The 12,765-nt window shown below is 49.7% G+C and overlaps 1 protein-coding gene across 1 annotated transcript in view; it reads left to right on the top strand.

Moving 5' to 3' along the window:
- BCO1 (beta-carotene oxygenase 1) overlaps nt 1-12,468 on the top strand; it is a 44,652-nt gene extending 32,184 nt beyond the window's left edge. Inside the window, exons 8-11 of the mRNA XM_006152587.3 lie at nt 4,638-4,743; nt 7,914-8,008; nt 9,709-9,820; nt 11,711-12,468. Of these exons, the coding sequence (XP_006152649.1) occupies nt 4,638-4,743; nt 7,914-8,008; nt 9,709-9,820; nt 11,711-11,940 (543 nt within the window). The 3' untranslated portion in view covers nt 11,941-12,468. The remainder of the gene's footprint in view (nt 1-4,637; nt 4,744-7,913; nt 8,009-9,708; nt 9,821-11,710) is intronic.
- The last annotated feature ends 297 nt before the right edge of the window (nt 12,469-12,765 follow it).

Raw genomic sequence — 12,765 nt, 5'->3', positions numbered from 1 at the left:
TTTCAAATTTTAATTTAGAATTAAATTTAGGGATCAGCAGGTGGCATAGTCCTGGACCTGGCAGCTTGAAACTCACACTGGGTGCGTGCTCATGGGTGCCCAGAATCTTGAGAATAGAGATGAAGGGATGGTATGGTCATTCCCCTGGGAGGGTGATTTCTCATTCTCTCTCTCTCTGTCTCTCCAGTGAGCACACATGCCCTAGAGCAAAAAATCTCTCTAGATAAATAAGTAAATAAAAGTAGCCACGTATAGCCAGTGGTCACCACACAGGCAGTGCAGCTCCACAACATCAGGAAGGTCTGCCAGGGGCTTCAAAGAGTCGTGGGAGAAAATAAAGTATGAGTTTATTTTGATGCAGGAGAAAAATGAAATCTATGCGTAGCTTTTTTTTTTTTTCATAATACACATATTCCAAAATTCTTTGTTATTGTTTTTGGTGGCTGTTAACTGTCCGAGGCTGTGCATGCTCTCCAGAGAGAGACAGAGAATGGGAGGAAGCACCCCACAATGAGGGGTGGTCACACAGCAATCCCTTTTCTTCCATTTCTCCCTCCTTTGGTTTTTGAGCATGCACACGCACCCAGCATGTTCTCAAGCTGCTGGGGCCAGAATTCGAACTGCGGTCGGCCATGTGGGATCCACTTCTCCTAGCCGCTAGGCTGCAGTGTCAGCTCTCAAGAACTTTTTGAAGATTCCCTGCTATAAGTCAAAGTAGGGAGAGAGATGTTATTTTTCTGAGTTGGCTCAATGTACTTAGGTAGGGCGAACGGGCCTCCGTCTGTCCTCCCGTCCCAGGTCCTGCAGATCTTAGGTACTGTTAAATGCTTTCCTAACCCACATGACACCCCCTGAGCTTTCGTTTCCCTGTGTTTGAGGATGAGAGAGAGTAACCGGGCATCCCCCCAACGTCTCAGATGTAGTCCCGAGATTTGCGTTGGGACCTGAATGTGTGTCTGTCTGGCTCCAAGGCACCAACTAGGGCGTGCCTGCCCCACAGGTGTTTTCATGGCTGTCGTTTAACTACGTCCTGACCATAGCCCCAGACAGAGGCTTAGGGCTTACCTAGGCCTCGCTTACATGCAGCACAAGTCCGAAGGTTACAGATCGCCACCCCCAGTTTACAGATTAGGAAGCAGGTTCAGTGAGGCAGGGGTCTGCTCACTTTCACACTGAGAATCAGTCGCACTCCACCAGCCCAGAACATCATGGCAGTATCAGCCGTGGGGGGAAGGGGGGGGGACAATCAAGTCACTGCCTCTCGCAGGAGTTTCCCCAAGTGCAGGGATTTCCAAGCAAACAGCAGGACTGTGCTGAGCTCTGTCTGGGAAGCCGCTCCCACCCCGACCTGAGTGCGCTGCCTACAGAAAGCGGCAGCGTCATGGCCTTGCTGCGGTGCATGGAAAATTTAGTTCATCCCTCAACCAGTCTGACCAGTTTCAGGCTGGCGTTTTGAGAATCAGGGCCGGGACCTGCCCAAGGGCCTGCTGCTGTCATGTGCCCAGCGAGGTACCGGTCCGCCCGAGGAAGCCCTCAGAGCTCCAGTGGAGAGCTCCAGTTTGTAGAACGCCATGGTTGCCCTGCACCGGCGCTCTGTCCTCATGCTTCCTCTTGCTTCATTCTTTATTTTTTTTTAAGAATTATTTATTTAATTTTATTTATTCATTCACTTATTATTATTATTATTATTTTTAATTTAACCAAAGAGAGCCAGGGTGGGGGTGTGGGGTGAGAAAGCAAGCCACCATGTTTGGGACTCCAGCTATGGTTGGCCATGTGGGAGTGTCCAGCGCCTTAACCACTAGGCCACCTACTCTCGCTTCATTCTTACACCCCGCTCCCCGCACCACCTGTCTTACCTCGAGGTGGCAGGAGGAAAAGCTGACAAGTCGGCCATCCACTCATGCTTTCAGCAGTCATTTCCTGGCCACCAAATGCCATTCACTGGACAAAACCTGGTCCGTGCCTTCATGGGACACAGAAGCATGAGAGACAGAGGCAGTGGGCCAGCTGCGGGTACCACGGTCGTGAAGGCAGCTGGATCCCAATAGCCAATGGCACAGTTTGAGTCCTGGACCTCGGGGCTTGGAAAACACACTGGGCACGTGTACATGCACACTCCAGATCCTCAGAGGAGAAGGGATCCTGAGTGGCCCTCTCCCCTGGGGGGTGCTTTCCCACCTTCCCTCTCTCTCTCTCTCTCTCTCTCTCTCTCTGTGTCTCGCTCCAGCGAGCACATGCATCCTATAGCAGACATTAAAGAAAAGAAGAGGTAGGAGAGGAAGCAGCTCCGTCAAGGAGAGGGCGACAGCTTGGGACTCTTGCCTCAGAGACTGCAGATTCAGGGCGACCTGTTAGGGGAGGGCTCTGCGAGCTGAGACTCCAGTACTGACGCCAGCTCAGCTCGGGCCTCTGCACCCACGTGCCCTCTGCTTGCAGTGCTCTTGCTTCGGGGCAGAAGTACCACAGTGTGAGGCCTGAGCCAGGCTCCACCTCTCCGCGTGACTCTGGACACTTTTCTTCTCTGGGCCTCACTTTCCTCTTCTATAAATTAAAGGACTGAACTAAGGAATCTTGAAGGACACAAAAAGCAAGCAAAATAAATTTCTAAGGATTCTCACAGCCTTTGGGATGCAAGAAACTTTCCCCTTTCCTAGAAAAACTGCTGCCATCATTAAAAAATGGTTGGCTTTAATTACAAAAGCTACTAGTGTTGGTGGCTAAGGTAACTAAATCCCATGTGGCTGACTGTGTAGTTCGAGTCCCAGACCTAGTGGCTTAAAAAACACTCTGGGTGTGTGTGTACACAGTCCCAACATCCTAAGAGGAAAATGGAGGAGGAGGGATTGCAGCATGAACATCTCCCATGGAGGGGGCGTGGTTCTTACTCCCCCTACTCCCTCTCCCTCTGTCTCTCCAGTGAGCACATGCAACCTACAACAGATTAAAAATAATAACAATGTGGGACCAGCAGTTGGCGTAATGGCTATGTCACTGGATTCCCAGGTAGTCGACCATGGTTTGAGTCCCGGACCTGGTGACTTAAACTCATGCCAGGTGTGAGTGCGTGCCCAAGATCCCAAGAGGAGAATAGAGGAGAAGGGATCGTGGCATGGTCATCCCCCCTGGGGGATGATCTCTCACTTTCTGTCTCTCTGTCTTTCTCTGTCTTTCTGGCGACTGTGCACGCCCTATAGCAAAAACCTCTAAAAAAATTTTTTTTAAATAATAACAATGTAACAATAACAACCTCATCTTCAAACAGAGCAGTTGTAGAGCACCTGGGCCTTGGGGACCATTTGCAGGGGTAATCTCATCTGATCTGCGCAGCACTTTTATGTGTCTGTGTTATCACCCTCATTGCACACCTAGGAAACCCAGCTGCAGCGGGGCTACATAGCTTGCTGCAGGTTCCGCCACTGGAAGACAGAGACAGTGGGAGTCGTAGATGTCCAATAATAACTATGTCAGATCCCTCTCCTAGGTTATAAGGATGAGGGCAAGGTACTGAACAGAGCAAAGACTAGTTGTAACTCGAGACCCAAAAAGGTGCTTTTCACCCAAATCATTTCTATTGCATGTAATTTCCATTTCAGCAGTGAGACATTTTCACTGGAGAAAATACTGAAAATACAGACACACAGGAAAAGAAATTCAAGTCCCCCATAATCCTACCATCTGATGTTTTGTTAATATTTGCATCTTCTCCCAGCCTCTTTTGGTGAAATTTTTGAGCTCAGGCTGCATTTATAATTAGTTCTGATGCCTTTTTCACTCAGTGCTACAGCTAAGCATTTCCCATGTTATGGCAAGCTCTTTAGAAACATCCTTTAATGACTGATGCGGCCGTTTACCTGTGAATCATCCAGTATTAAAAAGTGAGAACTGACTCTCGTAAGCACATCACTTTTCCCTGTGAGGGATAAGGCAGCCCAGAATAAGGAAAAAGGGGCACAGGTTCTACCAGAGGTCTGATTCTACCACCCGTCAGCCACGTGACCCGAGGGGAGCCACTTCCAATGGTCAACCCTCATTATGTATTTATTTTTTTAACTAAGAGAAACAACTGGATAGCTGATTCCTGTGGTTAGCAGGAGCCCAAACAGGAGAACACACACCAAAGCACCTTTTTCAAAGAGTTATTTATTTGCTTTTATTTATTATTATTATTATTTTAATTTTGCTATGGGGCACACACATGCAACAGAGTGAGAGAGAGAGGAAAAGTGAGAAAGCAAGTCTCTAGGTCCATGGTTGGCCATGTGGGAGTCTAATGCCTTAACACAAGCCACCTGCTGGCCCCCAATACATTTTTTAAAATGTATATAGTGGGGGGACCAGCAGTGACATGGTAGTTAAGGTACTGGACACTCCCACATGACCAGCAAGTCCCAGAGCTGGTGTCTTGCCTTCTCACTTTCCTTTGTTCTCTCTCTCTATCAAGTGTCTTTAAAAAATAAAATAAAATATGAATGAATAAATAAGATTAAATAATTCTTAATAAAATAAAATAAATGTATATAATGAAGCAAATTTGGCTCTAAATAACAAGTTTTCCTCCTTTTTACATACAATGAAGCAAAATTGGCTCTAAATAACAAGTTTTCCTCCTTTTTCTCAAAACAAATTCTTTTCAGAATGCAGAAGAGGGCTCAAATTTAATCAAAGTGGCATCTACCACAGCAACAGCCCTGAAAGAAAAAGATGGTCAAGTCTACTGTCAGCCAGAATTGCTTTGTGAAGGTAAGATGCTTTCTCTACCCCTGTGTTTTGGGACGGGACAGATTTTCATGGAGACTCCCAAGGGCTCTTTGTCTACCATGTCCCTCTGATACATGGCAGTGGACTAAGAGGAAAGGCTCTTGTCTTGGAATGTTCCAGGGAAGAGCATGTGGGCCTGTTTCTCTTTCATATATGAGATGTTTTAAAAAAAACTCATGGCAAAGGCATATAATGGATTTCAGTTCTGGTTTTTTTTGTTTGTTTTTTTTCCTTTTTGTTTTGTTTTGTTTTGTTTTGTTTTGTTTTGTTTTTGCACCAGCATAAACTCATATCCGGATTTCGTTTTTCCATGGATTCTGAAGTCCCTTATATTTTCAAACACCTCGAAGGGAGGCACTGGTGGTTGTTGGACCAGACGACTTTCACAGTTGCCTTCTGCAAATGCTGCAGCTTACTGAGTGAATACTGGTTCATTGACCAGACACAATTCACTTGAATTTCTACCACTGTGTGTTCATGGTACCTTGCAAAGCAGGCATCGTCAGGCCTGAGAGACCTTGAGCTACTCACAGAATGAGCTACTCCTAGAGTAGGAGTCTCACCCTGCAGGAGCAGGGCTTCCCACGCAGGTGCTAGTGACAATGGGGCCAGGTCGTTCTCACTGGTGGAGACTGTTCTGGCACTGGAGGGTCTTCACCACATCCCTGGCCTCGATGTCAGAGCATCCCTTACCCAGAATTAGAACCAAAGAAGCTCCAGACATTGCCGCTGTCCTGTGGGGACACTGTGCCCAGCCGAGAGTCCTCACCCTAGAATATAAGCCACGAGGCCTCCGTGTTTCTGTACTGCAGCACATGACACACAGCCCGGCATCGCAGGGTCTGTGTCCCACACCCAAGCACATAGAACGAACAGCAGCTCGCCCACGGACCCTCAACTGAAGGGCGCAGTGTTAAGCCAGCACCTTGCTCAGGTGGCCATGCCCGCCAGCCTCAGGCACCATCCCAGAGACTCTCCCAGGACCGCCTCAGAGCTGCTCTGAGACTCCCCTTCTGCAGATAGCATCCCCCAGACCCTACAGGTAGTTCTGTGTGGCGCCTCAGAAATGAATTCCTAGAACGTGGTCCCGATTCCTGTATCAGCAGCTTCCGTGCCCACTCACCCACCACATGACACGGGAGACAGAGGCTTAGAACCTCACAGTCCCTTTCTGTCTCCTCATGAGAAGCTCGTTCATATTTATGGTGCAAAGCTGCAGAGCGTGACAGACAAGTCGCCTGTAATCCTCCACCGTCATGGCCCTTTGGGATTCCCATCTGGCCTTCCTTCGTGTGTGGGGTTTGAGGCACATGCTGGGCCCTCCTTAGCAGCTCCCCAAACCCCTCTCATTTCATCCCGCAGTCTATCCTGTCCTCACCGACATTAGAGGGGTCCAAGCACATTACGGGCTTAGCTTGGGGCCTGGCCTGTAGTGAGAGTCTAGCAAACAGGGGCCGACGTTAAACAACTCAGATATGTTACTACTTCCGATTTTCTTTTTAGAGCTAAGGAGAGCAAGCCTAAACTAGCCAAAAGGCAGGCAGCTGGGCAGGGTCTGAGCCTGGGCTTTCACACTCCACGGCCCTCAGCCTCTGCATTTACACTTTCCCAGAATGCAGCACCATACCATCTAGAATGTTCTAGAACCGTGTCTTTCACTCAGTAAATGTAGCCTGAGTATCTCCCCATACACTGAAGATTCTTGAAGAACGTGACTTTTACTTGCATGCAGAATTTCCAGGCGAACCTCTTCACAAGTGAGTATGGTGGGCCGTTCGTGGGGCAGGGATCAGGGGTTTACCAGACCAGGTTTCAGAGGGGCCAGGAGCATCTCTTTGCAAAGAGGGTGGATTTCAAAAATGCTTCTCCACCTCCATTCTTATCCATGTGAGTGATCCCTCCTCCGCATGTTGGTCTCGACCTGTCCCTTGGAAGTTAGTTCCATGATGGCTCCGTAGTAGGACTGCCTTCTCCTTCCCATCTCAGCAGTCCCTTCCCTCCGTGTCCCCACTGAGCCTGATAGGCACGAAGTCCTCAGGGTCCTTCCCACGAGGCCTTCCTGTGGAGGGCATGTCTGACTCTGGACGTTGTGTTTTCACCAGCAGCTGGCTTGAGCCACCTCGACTAGTTATAAGAAGGAGACCTTCCTTCTTATTCAGTATTCAGACACAGACATTCAGACCAAAAAGACAAATATAAATATATATAAATTTATTTATGAAATCTAAAAGAAAAAATTTTTTAGGGTTTTGATATAGGGTATGTGTGCTTGCTAGAGAGAGAGAGACAGAGAGAGGGAGAGGGAGAGGGAGAGATCACCCCCTCCCCTGGGGGGATCGCCACGCCGCAATCCCTTCTATTTTCCTCTGGGGATTTTGGGCACACATAACATGCACTCAGTGTGATTTTCAAGTTGCCAGGTCCACAACTCGAACCAGGGTCAGCCATGTGGGATCCAGTGCCTTAACCACCATGCCACCTGCTGGCCTCTTTAAATGTCTGTTTTGGACAATGAAAGTAATAGGCATAATGCAAAGATCCCCAGTGAGACATTAGAATCTACAATGGAGATTGCAAAGTGTAAGGTAGTCGTAAGCGCTGTACTATTTCATTCGTAGCAGGGGAGATAATTCCACAGGCTCATACACTTACCCTCACGGCATGGGCATGTACCCATGCTATTAAAGTTGCTCTCCAGCACCGTTTTTACCTACTGTTACTTCGGAATTCGCCAGGTTTATTTAACTATTCCCATTGGTACTACTTTCCCTGGCTTCCAGTTTCTCTCCACACCCACACACGTGCACACATACACACACACACATCCATCAGTACTTAAAAAGAAATTGCAGTAGCCTCTGATTTTACTCCTGCAATCTATTTGATTCTTATCTTGGGTAATTAAAGATGTTTATACACTTAGAAACCTGGGTCTATAGTACACGGTCCCGAACCTTCTAATAGAGCCGGGTAATTATGAGACGCGCCCTTCCCTGCCCTTGGCCACCTCTGATCCCATACAGGGTCTGAGTCAAGTTTGGGGATCCTGGCTGAGAACTGTTTCTGGGGTAACAATGCTCAGCCTGGCATGAGGGGGGATGCCCCCAGCCCCTGGTGACAGGGCCTTCATCGGCCATCTCGTTTCTTCCTAGGCTTGGAGCTGCCTCGGATCAACTACGCTCACAACGGGAAGCAGTACCGATACGTCTTTGCAGCTGAAGTGCAGTGGAGCCCAGTCCCGACCAAGGTACTGATTCCGGTGTGACCGAGGGCTGCCTGGCCTCCCAGCGAGCACAGCTGTCCGCACTGAGTGACCGTGATCAGAAAAGAGGTGATCAGGAGGGAGGTCAGTTTGAGACAAAATAAATTTGAAGTTAGTGGTGGCCCGTCCAGGAGAGGGAGTCCTGCCTACTGGGCCGAAGTACACGCAAGGGGTCACGGCTGGAACTCGGTCACTGGGTGCTTTATGGAGTCCATGCTGACTGACGCCAGCTCTGGGCTACACTGTGGTAGGCGCTGAGGAGGAGCGAGGCAGCAGGGGTCCTGACCCCTGCACTTCAACTCACCCTCTCAAACAGGTAGGGCTCAGCCGAAACGTGGAGGGTGTATTTTGGCTTTTTTCAAGCTACTATTTGTCAAAGAACTTACTGAGTCCTGGGCACTGTGCTAAGTGCTATACAAACATCACTTTTCCTTAACATTTTTATTTTTAAATACTAAAATGGGAAGATTAAAAAAAAAAAAAAAAGCCAACAGTGCAGAAATACACAAGGCCAAAAACAAGGTTCCCACACACACACCCCATGCCACTCCTCACTAATCCTAACCCCGAAGGGAAATGGCCCCGAGAGATCAGGGGAGGTCAGGCACTTGCACTTTTAAAGCAACAAAGGAATTGCATCCTTCTTCTTTTTGTTTGTTTGTTTTCTTTTTTTGGAGAGGTTTTTGCTATAGGACGTGTGCGCTGGCCAGACAGAGACAGAGACAGAGAGACAGAAAACAAGAAATCACCCCCCAGGGGGGATGGCCATGCCTTCTCCCCCATTCTCCTCTCGGTGATCTTGGGCATGCACGCACACGCGCCCGGCGTGAGTTTAAGCCACCGGGTCAGGACTTGAACTGTGGTCAACTCCATGGGATTCTAGCAACACAGCCATTACACTAACTGCTGGTCCCATTATTCTTTAAATGTTTACACTGAATACATTATTTTATTTAGTACAATTTTAATAAAAATTGAAATATGGGGCTGGATGGTGGTGCTGCAGGAAAATGTGACACTCTGCTAGGCAGCCCCACAGGGGAAGGTTGCTGGTTCGAATCTGAGGAGTTTCTTGAGTATACTGGATGTGTGTGATCTGGAGCTGACCAAAAGCTAGGGGTGCATTGGGACATTGGGACCCTTTTGGGGTGCTGTCTCTACCTTCCCTTTCTCTCTTTCTTGCTCATGGAAGAAATAAACTTTAAAAGAATTATAGTACTGAGGCCAGTCGGTGGCATGGTGGTTAAGGTGCTGGATTCCCACATGGCCAACTATAGTTCAAGTCCCAGACCTGGAGGCTTAAAAATAATGTGGGCGGGACCAGCAGTTAGCATAATGGCTATGTCACTGGACTCCCATGTAGTCGACCATGGTTCGAGTCCTGGACCCGGTGGCTTAAACTCACGCTGGGCACGTGTGCTTACATGCCCAAGATCCCGAGAGGAGAATGGAGGAGAAGGGATTACGGCGTGGCCATCCCCCCTGGGGGGTGATTCCTCGCTTTCTGTCTCTATGTCTCTCTCTGTCTTTCTGGTGAGCACATGTGCCCTATAGCAAAAACCTCTCCAAAAAAAAAAAAGTCTGCCTTGAGGAGCTTGAGCTCCCCTCCACGTGGGCCTTCCCACCACAGGGATTCACACGCTCTTAGACACTTACACCTGTGTTTCTCCTCCTTGGATGCACAGATAATAAAGTACGACATCCTCACAAAGTCGTCCTTTAAGTGGGAGGAAGAAGGCTGCTGGCCGGCGGAGCCCCTGTTTGTGCCTGCGCCAGATGCCAAGGATGAGGATGACGGTAAGAGCGGGCGACAGCGAGCCCCTGGCCGCACGTGGCTGCCTCTCCTGAAGCACAGACATCATGGAAGGGCAGCTGCCCCCCCCCACACCGAGCAAGTCCCGCTTTGGGGTCTAGTCTGTTGGAGTCAGAGCTGCCAGGAAGTCCCAAAGACCCCCTTCACCCTAGCTCAGGGGCTCACGGCAGCACCCATAAACGCTGCTATAGTTGTGGTTATGGGTTCCTGCCCGGAAAGATTAAAATCAGCAAAGGGAAGCAAAGCACAGGGCAGGGTCCAGGAGGGGCCAGGCCCAGAGCCTCCAGTTGTCCCCTCCCAGTGGAGTGACGGATAGTACTGACTTCTGATGACGACGTGTGAGAGCACGCGTGGGATATTGCCGATCACGGATGCTCACCGGAGCCCTGGTACCCAGCATTCTCACTGGGGCTGGGTCATGTGGACGTGGCTGGCCGCCTTTGTGGCTTGACCTCCCTCTTGAGGTCAAGGTGACACTGTGTGGCCCAAGGCCTCACCATAAGTCACATTGTGAGGATAGATTACCTGGCATGGCCCCAGGCCCAGGTAAATAAAGATTCTCCCATGAGACAAGATATTCTCAGGGCTTCGAGGTAACCTCCAGGGGTTAAAGCTCTCTTTGGGTGAAATGAAATTAAATACTGCATCAAGTCCACTCAGTGTTTGGAGCACCGAGTGACACAAAACACTTCCAGAACATAGAATCTTGGTTTTAAAATTCATTGCAATGGCTGGATCCAAAACTCTACCTTTAAAAGCACATATTGTTGTCATGGAACATCTAGAAATGGACATCCGTGGCCCACCTATCTTTTATAGGTTTCTAAATGACCAGATGGTCCTTTCCCTCCTTGATTGTGCCCCGCCCACAGCCCTGGGGATGCTGAGGAGGGTATCTAGAACTGTGTGTGGGGCGCCACCCAGCCCAGCAGGTCACGGGCTGCCTACACCTGCAGAGAGGGAGGGTGTCCCGCCGAGCCTGCCAGTTTCTTCCTTCAGGTGAGAAGGGAGCCTGTCTTCCTGTCGGTCATGGCAGGGCCCGTCAGGCTGTGGGCCCCATGTTCCCGTCTTTTCTGAGGTGGGATGTTGGTATCACTGGCTCTGAGTTCGTCCCCCCTTGGCTGGGAGAGTACTCCCCACACGTCCTGTCAGGGCAGAAAGTCTGATGGTCTTCGCTTTACTGAGGGGAGGCTCAGAGAGAGAGAGCCAGCCCCAGATCACAAGACCATGACCTGCAGAGGTAGGATTTTGACCCCGGCCAGTCTGACTTCAGTGGCTCTGCAGCACAGACACCTCGGCAGGAATCGAGCATTTGCGAGGTGCTCACGCCAGGCTGGAAGTTTCTGTCTATCCCTTGAAAGTGAGTACTGAAAATATTTGTTGCTAGAGCAGGAGGCTAAGGGAATTAGTGTTGCCATACATGTAAGAGGTGAATGGGCTCGTTCAGATGCCCTCTGAGTGCAAGGTGTCCGGGTGCAGCTGAGTGGCACATATTAACCGAAGTGCAGCCCTGAAAGCCGAGTCCCTGTGATCGGCCTTTAAATAGTGGGAAAAGAGCCCTTCTTCCACACCTGCAATAATTTACAAAGCGTCCACCGTGAAGGAGGTCCTCGGCTACGCTGCAACGGTAGTTAGGGTCATCCCACTGTCCGGATGAGGAGACCGAGGTTCAGAGAGCCCAAGGGACTGGCCTAGCTGATCCCTGTTCCCAGGCATCTCCCTTCTGCTCACACAGAGGAACAAATGCACTTCTCTCCTGTTCGGATTAGATGAGTTCAAAGAGGACAAGGAGACGGACTGAGAAATATACCCTTCCAGTTGGAGGAGGTTCCAGGCTGCACTTTGACCAAGCGTCTGTTTTTATTTCTCCAAAGGAGTTATCTTATCAGCCATCGTCTCTACCAACCCCCAAAAGCCTCCTTTTCTGCTTATTCTGGATGCCAAGAGTTTCACGGAGCTGGCTCGTGCCTATGTGGATGTGGAGCTGCACTTGGACCTCCACGGGTTGTTCATCCCAGATGCAGGAGAGGGTGCGAGGAAGCAGGCCCCTCCCGAGGAGCAGCGGGACCGGGCTGCGGGCTCGCATGCAGCCCCACCGACCTGATGTTGCCAGGGCCTGGCCCTGGGAGGCGGAGGATTCTCTGGGACTCCATGCTTGACGCCTTTCACTGGGTGGAGAAGAGGGCCCTCGTTTTATCTTGCACTTATCCTTTCTGGGTGCTTTGATATGGGCATGGAGATAGAGTTGGTCAGTATCTTTTCTTTTCATTTTCTTTTGGCCATAAAAAACCTATTTGAAAGTCACATTTTTATTAACAGGCTCTAGCACTTCTAAGAAAGCTCCTTTCCTTTATCATGAAGACCTTGACTGTGAATCAGAAGTTGCATTAAATCACATTACTGTTTTTAGAATGAGCAACTGCTCGCCGAGTAGAGAAGAGACAGGTGAATATTTACCCCTGCCCGTCCTCCCTGTCCTTTTCCTGCCATCCCTCTCCCCTCCCTAAGGGACTGTCTGGGAGAGCTCACTTTCTCAGCCATGCCCTGTGAGTAAGTCACGTGGCCAGGAAGGCATGTGGCTTTGTGCTCATTTCATGCAAGGCATGGCATAATATGAAATAATAAACACTTGAAAGTCTGCTCAGAGCTGATTTTATTTTTACATGGCTTCTTCCTCTGAAGTTCTTCTAAGGCAATAAACTAGAGTTGCCGAGCTTGATGGTTCATCTCTAGCAAGAGGCCTCTTTGTTCCAGCAGTGAGTCTGACAGATCGGCGTGAGCCTCCCCCTTGGCAGAGAAAGTCAAGGCGCTGACTCGCCATGGCCAAGGGGGTAGGATGCAGGATGGAGTCCTGGGGCCAGGGCTGACACGGGTGTTCTGCCTGCTGCTGAGAACCAGAGCCGAGCACCACACCCGCATCACATGACGG

Source organism: Tupaia chinensis, unplaced genomic scaffold (genome assembly GCF_000334495.1).
Source record: "Tupaia chinensis unplaced genomic scaffold, TupChi_1.0 Scaffold000355_1, whole genome shotgun sequence".
In the NCBI taxonomy this organism is placed as follows: Eukaryota; Metazoa; Chordata; class Mammalia; order Scandentia; family Tupaiidae; genus Tupaia; species Tupaia belangeri.
The sequence above is the reverse complement of the archived record's forward strand: the minus strand, read 5'-3'. Positions and strand labels throughout refer to the sequence as shown.